The sequence below is a fragment of the Durio zibethinus genome, chromosome 2 (assembly GCF_047325235.1).
Source record: "Durio zibethinus cultivar Kanyao isolate XHJ-2024 chromosome 2, ASM4732523v1, whole genome shotgun sequence".
In the NCBI taxonomy this organism is placed as follows: domain Eukaryota; kingdom Viridiplantae; phylum Streptophyta; class Magnoliopsida; order Malvales; family Malvaceae; genus Durio; species Durio zibethinus.
This window is the reverse complement of record NC_143163.1, coordinates 34,662,426-34,675,023: the sequence shown is the minus strand read 5'-3', so window position 1 is coordinate 34,675,023 and position 12,598 is coordinate 34,662,426. Positions and strand designations below refer to the sequence as shown.

Here is a 12,598-nt window from a genome sequence, read left to right as displayed (position 1 = left end):
CACCGATCATATAATTAGGAAAGACAAATTATTCAAAACTGCAACATTCTCAAGCAAATGAAAATATAGAAATTTACTGATTTCTCATTTTACAGAAGCAGTATCACACTATAAGAAGATAAGAAAGAAGCAATTGAATAATACATTAGGACAAAATGCCCAGTTTATGCATCACTCTACAATTGTGCCGCTGATAAAAGACAAGTTGCAAAAAAGGGTTTTGAGATTGTAGCTTGTTAATTTGACCATGCTAATCTTAAAAAGTACAACTTCTCAAGAGATTTGTACAGAATAAATATATGGCTTACCATCCATCAGTATTGGCAGGGCTTAGACTTTTCTTTCTCTCACCAAAGCGCCTGTTGCGCACCGAACTTGGAAGGCAGCACTGCGCAGACTGGGTTGATTTTTCTTTCCTAGGGAGGTATCCCCTGTGTGGAGTTGCTTCGCTGCTGCGAACAGAGTTGGGGATAGATTCATATGGATTTGTACACTTTGGAGGAAGGTTGAAAGTTGTAGGTTTTTCTTCCAACTGCTCTTTTAAACTTGGATAATTATTTACAGCATCATCATCGAAGCTCTCACGGAATAACTCAATTAGCTGCTTCTTTGTATCAGTTGGAGAATGTTCAGGTAGTGCAACCTGTGCATGGTCCATGGAATGATTTTTATCACGTAGAGAACTTTCCCCGAAGCTTTTCTGGTGGTTAGGGCTGTTTCCGCAAGAAGAGGTAGAATCTGGATAAAAGCAAGCTCGTCAAAAACACTGACAGAAGTTAAGAAACTTAGCAATACAAATTCCCAGTACATATACATCTTCTCACCATCATTGACACTGAAGAAATCTTCACAGTCAGATTCTAACCAAGGCTGGGAATCGAAAAAATTCTCCTCTGTTTTACCTGGATAGAAATTATAAGCACGCTTCAATTAGAAATTCAAAATATGATTGAATTTCCAGTCAATGGGAAAGGGTAAAGAATATGCAAAATGTCACAGCCCGTTCAAATTTACATGGACATTACTTTTCGAAAGCACTAATTCTGAACTGTTATGTGGCAAACAATCCACCATTTTGAATCCTGCAAAGAATTTGCCATTGCATGCCGTCTGAGGTGCATGATGCGTTCCGTCGAACCTTCCAACTATTTGCTAACCAATTTTCCTAATCATTCTAGTTTCCTAAAGATGACATGAACTGTCAGTAATCATACGGCACTGCGTTAATGTTTGGAGACAACATGGCAAAACTGTCACAACAAACCATCTTAGAGCACTCAGGCATCTAGAATACACTAGTATCGTTTTTATACCATCTTTGCTATAATAACACTTTAGTTTCACCCTCATTGCTTCTAAACCAATCTAAAATGAGAAAACTCAAACTGTTCATTCCAGGAAAAATCTGCCTGTGGTGAGGATATTAGATATCCCAGTTATAATAAAAAAATGTAAATTATATGAAATAAAAGGGCCATTTATGACTGAAATATTGCAGAACATTCTATGGTTGCTGACATTATTAGAGTTGGTGAATAAAGATGGCGTCTAGTTACTTCAGTTAATCTTGTTGATTCAGACAGTATTCTGGGAGGAACAAAGAGAAGGGAAAATATATATTTTTGGCTAACTTTGTAAACAAGAAATTTTTGAGCTGGAGACACTTGGGAAGAGCATAGGGATAAGTGACAAGTAGGTGAGGACTAGTTAATTTGGTTCCAATTCTCAACTTCAAATCAATCCTTTATTTCTCCATCACTCAAGCAGTTGGAAGTCAGTTCAGAATTTATGTGGGCAAAGAAAAGAACAACCTACAGAAGAAATTTTCTGCAGCAACTATAGTTTGCCACATAAATGGTCATATTAAATTTGTAAATTATGAGCTAGGTTATGAGACTTCTTGTCTCACAAACGCAGTAACAGAATTACTAATTTCCTGAGAGAAAACAGACAATCGAAACATATAAGGTCATGATAAGGGGAGAGCCTGCCAGTAAATCAACTATTTTTGCTGGTCTCAAAATTCGAACTTGATCATAGAAACGATCAGATGAAACATCACAATAGAAATAGTGCCATCCCCAATCCAAAATTTGATCAAGGCTTAGCAAAGGAATTTGTTAAAAGAAATGAGCAAGAACCGAATAGAATTTCAAACTTTTTTATTGAAATAAAATTAACATAAACCCAAGAGCATAATTCAGTAAAGCTCTGACTATTTTGATTCACATAAGAACAAACTTAAAAGAAAAAAGAGAACCTCAGAAGTCAAAACCAATCTGATATCTTAGATCAAACTGTCCAAAGCTCAATCATAAGCACCAAGATAAGCCTAAAATAAGAACAAAGAAAGATGATAAATAAATCAAGAAAGCCAGGTTCGAAACATACTCAAGTGTCCAAAACTACTTTCTTGTTCCATAGGTGACGGCTGAGACCTGGAACCGAGTTCAGCAATTGAATGTTCCCTTCTGACAAAGTTCTCCTTCGTGGGTGACTGAATTTGGGCACTAAGATTCATGGCTGCAGGATCCTTGTTCCTGTAAACTGTAACACAATTGCCCATGCCTTTTTGACAATAACAGTTTGTTCTACTCAATCATGAGACAGCACTTTAACTAGCCTGTTTTCTTCAATGGTGGGAAAAAAAGGAGAAAAGAAAACTGACTGGGGAGAAAGGAACAGGAGCATGGGCTTTAGCTTTATGCTCAAATTCACTCAAACAAAATGTTGGGAGAGGACTGGGGAGTTGATTGGTCTTGAAAGCAAAGTAATGGCGCTTGCAGGCGTGGGTCCATATTCAATATCTCTTCATTAATTCTGTATACCGTGTATTATCTTTGTTTGATTGACATCTTTCTTTCTTACAAGACTTGAAGTATTTTCTTTAAGGCTGCAGCAGGAAAAGAAACAAAAGTCTGCTTTTTGAGTTGCTCCATTGTTCCTCTTTTGGAGTTGTTAAACTTCCTTGCTTTGTCCACTTTCCAAATACCAATATAGAAAGCCTGAAACGAAAGATTAAATTTGCATTTCTTTACCGACAAATGATTAGTTCAGGTTCGACGAGGAGATCTTAAATTCGAATCTTGTTAGTGATTATTTGTTGAAATTATCTCAAATGCATAACTTACAGTCATTTATTTTAGTTTATTATTTTCTTACAAAAAAAAATTACATTTCTTTTATCAATGAATATTTGGGTTGATAACATGTGTTCTTTTTTTTGGTCTAAATTTGAAGTTACTAGAAGATTGCATGAAAGTAATTCGTATAATTTACTAAATCCAACATAAATAAATTTGTTTAAATCGATTAGATGGGAGAATATATTAAGTAAAGCCTATAAAAACTTTATCGCTCAACAAAAAATATTTGCAGTTCTTTTAAGTATCTTTGCTTTGCTTTGCTTTGAATAGTTTTTAGAAACAAAATTGAAGTATTGTTTAACATTGCTTTATTCCAACAAAAGTAGTTACAAAGAACGAAAAATGCCAAACTCATTAGCCTAATTGCAGTAAATACACATTCTAACACTACAAGTTCTGCTGGATTCAGTGATTTGGTTAAAGCGCAAAGTGTGAGAATGCCATCAAAAAAGAAGGGAAGAGAGAGGAAAGCAAGTGTTTACAACTAGCCTAAACTATTTGTGAGCTGACCTAATCTTTGCTACAATGATGAAGGCTTAGGTCCACTAGAAATTAAATGATTGCGACTTTGGGGCAGTGATGAAACTAATTATGGTTTTCTTGCTTGTCTCTTTTGAGTGGTTGCATTAGTCCTGCAAATATTAAGTCCTTATGTTTGACAAAAAAAAAAAAAAAGGTTGAGCTCAACTTCCAAATTCCATATCCCACGTGTATTCTTCACAAAGTTTTGTTTCTTGCGATTAGTTCCTTCCGTTCGGTGTCAAAGACTAGTTGAGCGCTACTGCCCGGTGGCCGTAGGTGTGGCAAGCGCGGCACTAACGAGATTTATAGTGTTTATCAGAGGAATTTAACCTGTATTCATCAGCTATCTCTATTTTTAGGTTTTTTTTTTTTTAATTTCTGGTTTCTGGTATGAAAAAAATAAAGGGTAGTATCAAAACTCAAATCTAAATTTTTTATAATTTTTCTTCATTTTGAGAGAAAGGCGACAAAAAATTTTTTTTTTTTGGATCGAGCGAAGGCCACAATTAATATCTTAACATCATTTTGTTGACCTTCTCTCTTACATCAACATCCATGATGAAACCAACGATGATCGTTCGCTTTCCCCCCTCGGAATTATCGGTGGCTATTAAGACATTGGACTAATTGCCGTTATTAATATTTTTTTTTGTTTTTTTTTTTTGGTTGAATTGTGAATTTTTTTTATTATTTTAATTTGGCATTTTTAGTCCATCTACTCTAATTATATTATAAGAACTTATTCTTAAATTTTTATTAAAAATCAATTTTAAGATAATTAAATTCCGATCACTTAACATTTTTGTTTATGACATTATGAAAGATCAACTTGCAATGTTGTCACATGTTACACAATAGTACAAGAAAATTAATTTTTGTTTTAATATGGACCTCCTAACTTATAAAAAGATGATTCATCTTAATTTTTAACATATTGATCCATCATTAAAATGTTACATCATCTAAGTTAAAAATAAAATTTTATCATTGTGATAATTCGTTTTTCAATTTGAAATAAAAATTGTAGATTAAATTCATTAAATTTGAAATAAGAACATTAAAACCAATAGATAAAGGATCAAATTCAACTTTGATTATAATATATATACATATATATAATATGTGTCTTATACTTTGTTTGTAGAGAATTTCTCCTACCAAAACATTCAGAAATCCCACATTTTGATATGCCAAAACTTTTGAATACAACAACAAAAGTTAGTGGTCGGTAGTTAGCAAAGTTAGAGTGAAGCAACAAAATAATCATTTGTCACATCGTTGGGATTTTCTGGTGAAGTGTTGCATTGCAAAGTGAGGGTTGTTGGTTATCCTTCTTTCAAAACCATACTTCCCAGAAAATGTCCTTCCCTCAGATGATTGCACATTGCCATTTAATTAAATGCCGGCAATTAACTTTTGTTAAAGTTATAGTCTACATATACTAGTTTGTATTTCATTTTACAAAAGAACTTAGGTTTTAATTTTTCAAGTTGTATAAAGATTGACTTTTTGTGCATGTTGTATTGGTTTTACCTAACTATTTGATCGCAAAAACTGAAAAATTTTATTTTGTTCAATGTTGAAGTTACGATGAAACGAAGCTTGTTAGTAAAAACCCATTCCCAGTTCAATGTTGAACGTACGGGGAATTAGATATAAGCTTACCCTAAGGATGCTTTGGATATTTTCAGTCCATTAAAGGCAAATTATGAACCTTTTTTGTCTTCTATCTTACATTGCTGGGGAAAAGTTTTGTTATTCATAGGTTGGCCTATTGACAAAATCCAAATAATATGTAGATGAACATTGAACGTGATAGTATAACAAAACAAAACAAAACAGGTAGTAGACTTTGTGATCTTGACACAAACTCATCGTCCCCACATCCTTCAGTCATGGGTTAAATCAGTCTCCAACCAGGAGGATATTTATTTGGTTTGAACTTTAAATATATATCTATCTAACAAGCCATGAAAAATCTTTCCATGATCAAAAAATACTATCTAAATTGTTGGAACTTGAAAATGAAACGCTACAGAATATATTCAGGACTGATCATTTCATTCTAGCTACTGATCCCAATTCCAAGTATTAAAAGGGGAAAAACTCAATAAATTATAGGACCCAATAAGAGAACAATTTCACAGGTAACAAATCTGTTGCTACACTACGCTCTTTTTTTTTTAAAATAAAGCAAGTCGCAATTCAAATATAAAAGAAAGAGTTAAAGTGCTGAAATATAAATCATAGACTTATTAAATATCATGTTTTAAAAGTGACTGTTGAATCAACTGAACTAAGTGCCAAGTTCTACATCATGCTCTTTCCTTACAAACTGAATGAAAAATCTTCAAGGCCTACAATTTCTCCAACATCTCATGAAATAAATCCACCAATGATGAATATCTAATTCACAAAGATAAAGAAATGAAACCCCACCAAGGCAGCATGCAGAAAATCAAAAGCATATTACAAAATTATAATAGAAGATATATTCCTACTTAGCATTGGAAAAACCAAATACTGTAAGGTTTTCCATCATTTTCAGGTTATCTCTTCTTACTTTTATGTCCTGGTCATCCTGTCAGCCACCCAATTCCCATACGGCTATCTCACACACTCAGGCCTCTCGTTCTCCCAACTATATATATAAGCCAACTTGCCTGACAATTCTCAGGCTGGGGCACAAATTAAGCATATCTTAGGTATGGAATGCAAAGGAGTAGAGGGAGAGGAAGATGGGATGAGAACTAGGAGCTTTCGCTACCAAGATTACAAGAATAAAAGAGTGTTTTTGCGGAGCTATCCACTTCACTGGGGTGAAGTCGAAGAAAACAATGAAGAAACAGTGACAGTCATCAAAGAAAGCAGTACTGGAAAGAAACCTATCAAGAAGATTATCCCATCATTATGTCATTGGAGTGGTGGAAAGGTAGTAATTTTGAGGAGATTCAAAGATAAGCTCACTGTTTATGCCATTGCTTGTATGCATTCCTATCCGCTTTAAGTAACCTACTGCCCTAATTTCAGTTCAGTTTGTCTTTCTCTTCTTATCTGCATCTATATTCCATGGTTTGCATCGAGCACATAAGAGGCCCATGTATGGTACCAACCATGATCATGCCTCTCTCCCTCGCACCCCAATCCAGCTCACTGTTTATGCCATTGCTTGTATGTATTCCTACCAGCTTTAAGTAACCTACTGCCCTAATTTCAGTTCGGTTTGTCTTTCTCTTCTTATCTGCATCTATAATCCATGGTTTGCATCAAGCATGTAAGATGCCTATGTATGGTACCAACCATAATCATGTCTCTCTCCCTCGCACCCCAATCCTTCATGATCTTTCTTAAGTCTGACTCACTTACCTATATGCAAAATCAGATTTAAATGGATAAAAAAAAAAAAAAAGGAAACCACACTGAGCAACAAAATGAGTTTCAAATATAAAAGTTGGGGAGAAGAAGCAAGACTAGGAGATTTGATAATATAAATGAAAGGAATCAAGTTTTGCAACAGTCATCCACCATAACTGCATAAGCTTTAGGTCCAACACTGGTAGTGGTAGATGAGAAGACAAACTAAAAAATAATCGACAAATAAGCAGCCAAAGAATGATCGTATACATTTCGAATAAGTTTGTATATTGTTCTTGCAACAGTGTTTTCAAAACTCTTTTCATCAAAAGAATCCTTTAAACATGTGAAAAAGAGACACTTGCCCACGTGGAAAACATGGATCTGACTTCTGTACGAGCCTCAGAAAAATATGATTGACACACCCATTGTGAAGCATCCTACTGCTACCCAAGGACTTAAACGTTCACCTGATTCAAGAAACATACATGTTAGTCCCACGGGTTGCAGTGAACTGCTAATAAAAGGGTAACAACAAGCTAATTTTGATAAAATTTTTCCCTTTGTCTACATTCCAAAATGATTCCACTAAAGTTCCACATCATTTTGTTCATTGGATTTACTAATTGAATCCAAAATAGATTCCTAATGCTTCTCCAAGACACAAATTTTAAAATGAAAAAGGAATCCATGACAAGCAACTTTACTACTTCTAGTCAGGAAAAGAAAAGTATATATTTGTTTTATGGAAAGAATTATGAGGTACAAATGAAAATTTTAGCTCACATAAATATCTACATTAACATAATATATGTTCATGAAATGAAATGCAGGCTGCAAACCCATTAGGCTATTACACTAATAGAACAAGAGAGCAGTGGAGCTTCAAATATACAAGATATCTCATTATGGATTTCCAACAAACAAAATCTAATATTAATTAACAATCTTGTTCATTCACAACAAATAAAGCTGTAACCTAGGAGCCAATGACATATCAGTCGATATATACAACTAACACATGGAAAAGGATTCAGTTGCTTCTACCTACTGCAGCACCAAATACGCCAATGATTAAAAAATAATGGAGAATCAACATCCTCACTCTTACATGAAAATAACCTCATCCTTACTCTTACATGAAAATAACCTGACATAAAACCCCATGCCTGTTGTTCAACTTCATCAGTATTTCTGTCCCTTTCCCTTAAATCAAAATATCATCACCATTCAAATCCAACATGCAACTTTATGAGATTTAAAATCTAAATCTACACCATTACCATTGTACATCAGCCCCATTTCAATCTTTCCCCATCAATTTACCACCTAATATAATGCATCAGTGCCTACAGTTCCTTTATTTAAATAAGATAGATATAATTTTTTTTTGTTTCATTTTTATTCTCATTTCTAGCTTCGTTTTGCTATCAAAAAAATTATCATCCTGCATTTTTTCATGCCATTAACTACTATATTAATTATCAATTAATTTGAAGGCTTAATAGATGATAAGCTTTAAATTTATATTCTTTTAATCTTTGTCTTGACTCCCCTACAAAGCAAATCACTCAAGGTTCCACTCCACCACTCGTTACAAATTAGTGCACTACAAATCACTAACCCCAAAAAGTGAAATGGATGAATTATATGTCCAAAGAAGATTCACAAGGGATGAAATATAGGCATGAATATTCCAATGACACCAGAAAGAAGTAAACCAAGCAGAAAATGAGACCCACCTATTCTGGCTGCCTTCCAAAAGAAACCTCGGAACCTGTCAAATTAGTATATTATACCAAATTAGCTCCATTCTCAACACTTTCTACGAATGAACTGTGAGGCTGAAGTAACACCTATAAACGCTCGAAATAGAAACAATGAAATAACTAATTTTGATACCAAAGAGAAAAGACAAAGAAGGCCATGGTTAAATGGAGTCTTGCATCTTGAATTAATCTAACCTCTTCAAAGAGAAAGAGAAAACAAGAAGTTCAAGTTATTCGAGGAGAAACAGAAGATAACAAAAACACAAATACCTCCCTTAAAATTGAGAACTATACTTTTAGTTTTAGCAGTAACAAAACTGATAATAATATAATTGTGACTATATTTGCTTCCACCCAGAACATTCAATTTAATTTGCAAAACTGCATAACAAAAAGACAGAAGTCAAAGGGCAGCCCAGTGCGTAAAGCTCCTGCAATGCACAGGGTCAGGAGAAGGGTCGGACCCACTGGATGTAACATATGCAGCCATGCCTTGCATTTTCACAAAAGGCTGTTTCCGCAACTCAAACCCGTGAGTCCGTGACCTCCAGATCGCATGGCAGCAACTTCACAGTTGAAGTAAAGATTTTAAACAGGGTTAATGGTAAAAGAATAGTAGAAAAAGAAGTAAATTTGAACGCTAAAAGACCGGGGAAAGCAAAGACCCGAAAAGCCTAGCAGGCGTCATTTGTCCTCCGTTCCATTTCTATTTTAATTTCTTTTGTGCAATGATTGGTTTCTTTTGTGCAATGATTGGCGTAAATAATAGGAGAAATCTAGTTTCATAAAAACTTGGTAATAATAGCAACCGCCCCAACACCCCCGTCTAAAAAATTTTCAGTTCAAAGGTAGTTATTCCAAATTACAAAGCTATAAAAACTATACGAACACCGCGAAACTAACGACACGACTTGAATCATACAACCATTCTGCCAAGGCACACAATCTAGCATTCAATTGAAAATAAAGTTTAATTTGCATTTAAAAAAAAAAAAAGAAACAAAAAATGTAAGCTTAAATCAAATACAAATGTAGTAATGAGAACTATTTACTAATAAAATGATAAAGCAAAGAGAGAGAGTAAACCCAGTTCTCTGTTCAAGGATTGCTGGAAATTGCATCTTCAAGTAAGTGCAGGTGCAGATTCCCAATAGCACTACCGTTAAGAAAGAATGGAAATTGAAGAGTGCCGACTGAGATCCAATAGCACATTAAAAACGTTTAATATCTACTGATTCAAAAAATAAAAAGAAGAAGAAGAAAGCGATTCTCAAATTTGGAAAATTAGAAAGTTAGGGTTTTTTACCATGTTTTGGGATCCTTCTTGGATTGATTGATTGATTTTCAAACCCTATAGGAAAATAAAAATCGGCTGTGCTTGGATCAGAATCGAATTTCTAGAGAGAGGAAAAGGAGATCTCTAGGCCCAGAGAAGGGAAAGAAAGACCGGTTTGATTTTTGGAGTTCCAATTGGCGCAGGGGGTTACAAGAATTTTTTAAAAAAAGGCGTAAAAACCATTCAAGGCTGCAACAGTTTAAAATTCTTTTTTTTTTTTTACTTAAAAATGTAAAATCTTTGAAAAATTAATCACAATAGAAGTTAGAAACCTTCCCTACTTAAAATTAAATTCGAAATGTTATACTCTTAAATTTTTAAAAACTATTTTAAATTTTTGTTTTTCAGTTACGATCATTTTCAGTGAGACATACTAATAGTTGAAACCTGAAACGTTTTCATTTCTATTTTGAGTAACTATTCCGAATATATTTCACTTTTTTATTTATAATTCTTTTTTAAAAATTTACGTTTAAATATTTAGAGACAAATATATTTTACAAATAACACAGATCACGCCAACCAAACCTATTCATGGCCGGATAAGGTCAGGCCATTTGGTCTCTCAAAATTTTTGACCATCTTATTCGATCCAAACTTTTTTTTTAAATATTTAAAATTTTTTAAAAAAATAATAAAACATTATTGTTTTAATATTTTTAATAATTATAAAATTAAAATTAAATAAAAATCATTTTTATTAGTATTTTAATATCTTGACTTAGTTTGAGCACTGTTCGAGCTTAAAATTTCTTCTTCAAAGCATAGCCCACCGGGCTTTATTCTTGCAAGGTCGAACGCCAATATATGGTCCGATACCAAGTTCTTAATTGAACTAATCAGGATCCAATCTTACAATCTCAAATACAAAAATCATATGTTATGTAAATAAGCATGATGGAATGGGATCTTTATAATGTAGAGGAAAATTTTGAAGACTAAATTTATTAATTAGTTAGCCGAACTTGAATTACGGAATTCTTTTAATGTTGAAAGAATTGTTATTGGAGAAAGAAGAGAAGACAGAAGTTGAAGTTTCAAAAAGAGAAGTTAAAGAAGCCATGGCTTCTGGCTCTAGGGGCTTTGCTTGTAAACGATAAGAAGAAGGATCTTTTAAAAGGGTTTCGTTTGTCTGGACGATGACAAGAAAGAAAAAAAAAAAGAGGAAAGGAAAAGGAAGGCTAGATTGACGGCGTTGGCACGGTATAGGTGGTGGCAACTAGCTAACTTTTGGAATTGTTGGTGGTCGGCGTCGGGTTTTTAGAGGATTTTGGGAGAGGAAAAAACGTAGAGAGGGAAAGTTGAAATTAAAATGAAAGAAAAGGGTTTAGCTTGAAGGTATTTTGCAATTTTATATAAATTTGGATCAAATTTGACATCGTTGCTCCCTTTCGGTTACGAAAGTCAATCACAGAGTCATAACTGAAAAAAATTTTACAGAGAATGTAATTGAGAAAGTCGAATACCATAAAGAGGTGTATGTGAAATTTAACTTTAACTTTCTATTTTAATTTTTTAGAAATATATTTTTCATAAAAAATTAAAAAATTAAAAAAGGAAAAGAAAAATAAAAGATAAAGAGATAATTGAGATTTTTTTTTTCATTTTCTTTTTATTTTTCCTTTAAATTTTCGAAATAAATATTTTTCCATCATTATCAATAATAATAATAAATACAATTAAACTAAACTGCTTAATTGATTGCCAATGAAAGAAACGATCAAAACATAAAAAGTTTTCATTTATTATTTATAATAAATAAAATCTTAAAAATATATAATAACAAATAAAAATATAAAATACATAAAAAATCAAAATTGTTTCTTTAAATTATAATTTTTGTACCGATTTTATTTTTCTTTGTTTTAAAAAACTTATAATATAAGATAAATTGAAAATATCATATAATTGATCAAATAATTAAAAAAAAATCAACATATTCCCAATATATCATGAAAATGCAATAATAAAATAATAATCATAATATACTAAATATTCTATTTACAATTTTTAAATTTTTAGTATTTTATAATATTTCGTTGTGTATTAAAATTTTTTATTATTTTTAGATTAAAATAATAATAAATATAGAAAAAGTAAAAAATTAACAAAAATATCAATACTCACGTAATGGGGGTTAAATTCTAGTAATAATAATAAAGTACTTTATATGACCAATAACTTTATGAAGGGTTTTTTTCAAGCCTTTATTGCATCTCATAATTTGGTCAAAGGGAATTTTGTTTACACCATACTTATTAAAAATACTATAAATTTAAATTTTAATATTTTATTTATATTAAATATACCCTCACCTATTGTTTTTTATTTTTTCTTTTTTTTTTCTCTTTTCACATTTCAAAAATAGGTGAAACCAAGTTTTTCATATATCAATTTTTGAGAAGCTCGATTTCATTTTTGAAAGTGAATTTTTTATTTTTAATTACTAAAAACTTTAATCACGTATATTC

The 12,598-nt window shown here is 32.4% G+C and overlaps 2 protein-coding genes across 2 annotated transcripts; both read right to left on the bottom strand.

The window, feature by feature from the left end:
- Positions 1-54: 54 nt before the first annotated feature.
- LOC111317990 (uncharacterized protein At3g27210-like) lies at positions 55-2,720 on the bottom strand. The gene is made up of 3 exons (XM_022920578.2): positions 2,392-2,720; positions 825-902; positions 55-738 (listed from the first exon to the last, which is right to left on the bottom strand). The coding sequence occupies exons 1-3, from the start codon at positions 2,564-2,566 to the stop codon at positions 305-307; spliced, it is 687 nt and encodes a 228-aa protein (XP_022776313.2). The 5' UTR covers positions 2,567-2,720; the 3' UTR covers positions 55-304.
- A 4,399-nt stretch (positions 2,721-7,119) lies between these two features.
- Positions 7,120-10,318, bottom strand: LOC111317987 (uncharacterized). Its single transcript, XM_022920570.2, has 4 exons — positions 10,098-10,318; positions 9,878-9,984; positions 8,765-8,799; positions 7,120-7,492 (listed from the first exon to the last, which is right to left on the bottom strand). Exons 1-4 carry the CDS (start codon positions 10,098-10,100, stop codon positions 7,425-7,427), a joined length of 213 nt encoding a protein of 70 aa, XP_022776305.1. The 5' UTR covers positions 10,101-10,318; the 3' UTR covers positions 7,120-7,424.
- Positions 10,319-12,598: the final 2,280 nt, after the last annotated feature.

Bases quoted from the DNA above. Each gene is read 5' to 3' on its own strand.
- LOC111317987 (XM_022920570.2), bottom strand. The intron at 8,800-9,877 runs GTTTACTCTCTC...CTAATTTGACAG, and splicing joins ATCCTTGAACAGAGAACTGG to GTTCCGAGGTTTCTTTTGGA. The intron at 7,493-8,764 runs GTGGGTCTCATT...TTCTTGAATCAG, and splicing joins TTGGAAGGCAGCCAGAATAG to GTGAACGTTTAAGTCCTTGG.
- LOC111317990 (XM_022920578.2), bottom strand. From the start codon at position 2,566: ATGGGCAATTGTGTTACAGTTTACAGGAACAAGGATCCTGCAGCCATG. The intron at 903-2,391 runs GTATGTTTCGAA...ATTTCTATCCAG, and splicing joins AAGTAGTTTTGGACACTTGA to GTAAAACAGAGGAGAATTTT. The intron at 739-824 runs GTGAGAAGATGT...GCTTTTATCCAG, and splicing joins TTTCTTCAGTGTCAATGATG to ATTCTACCTCTTCTTGCGGA.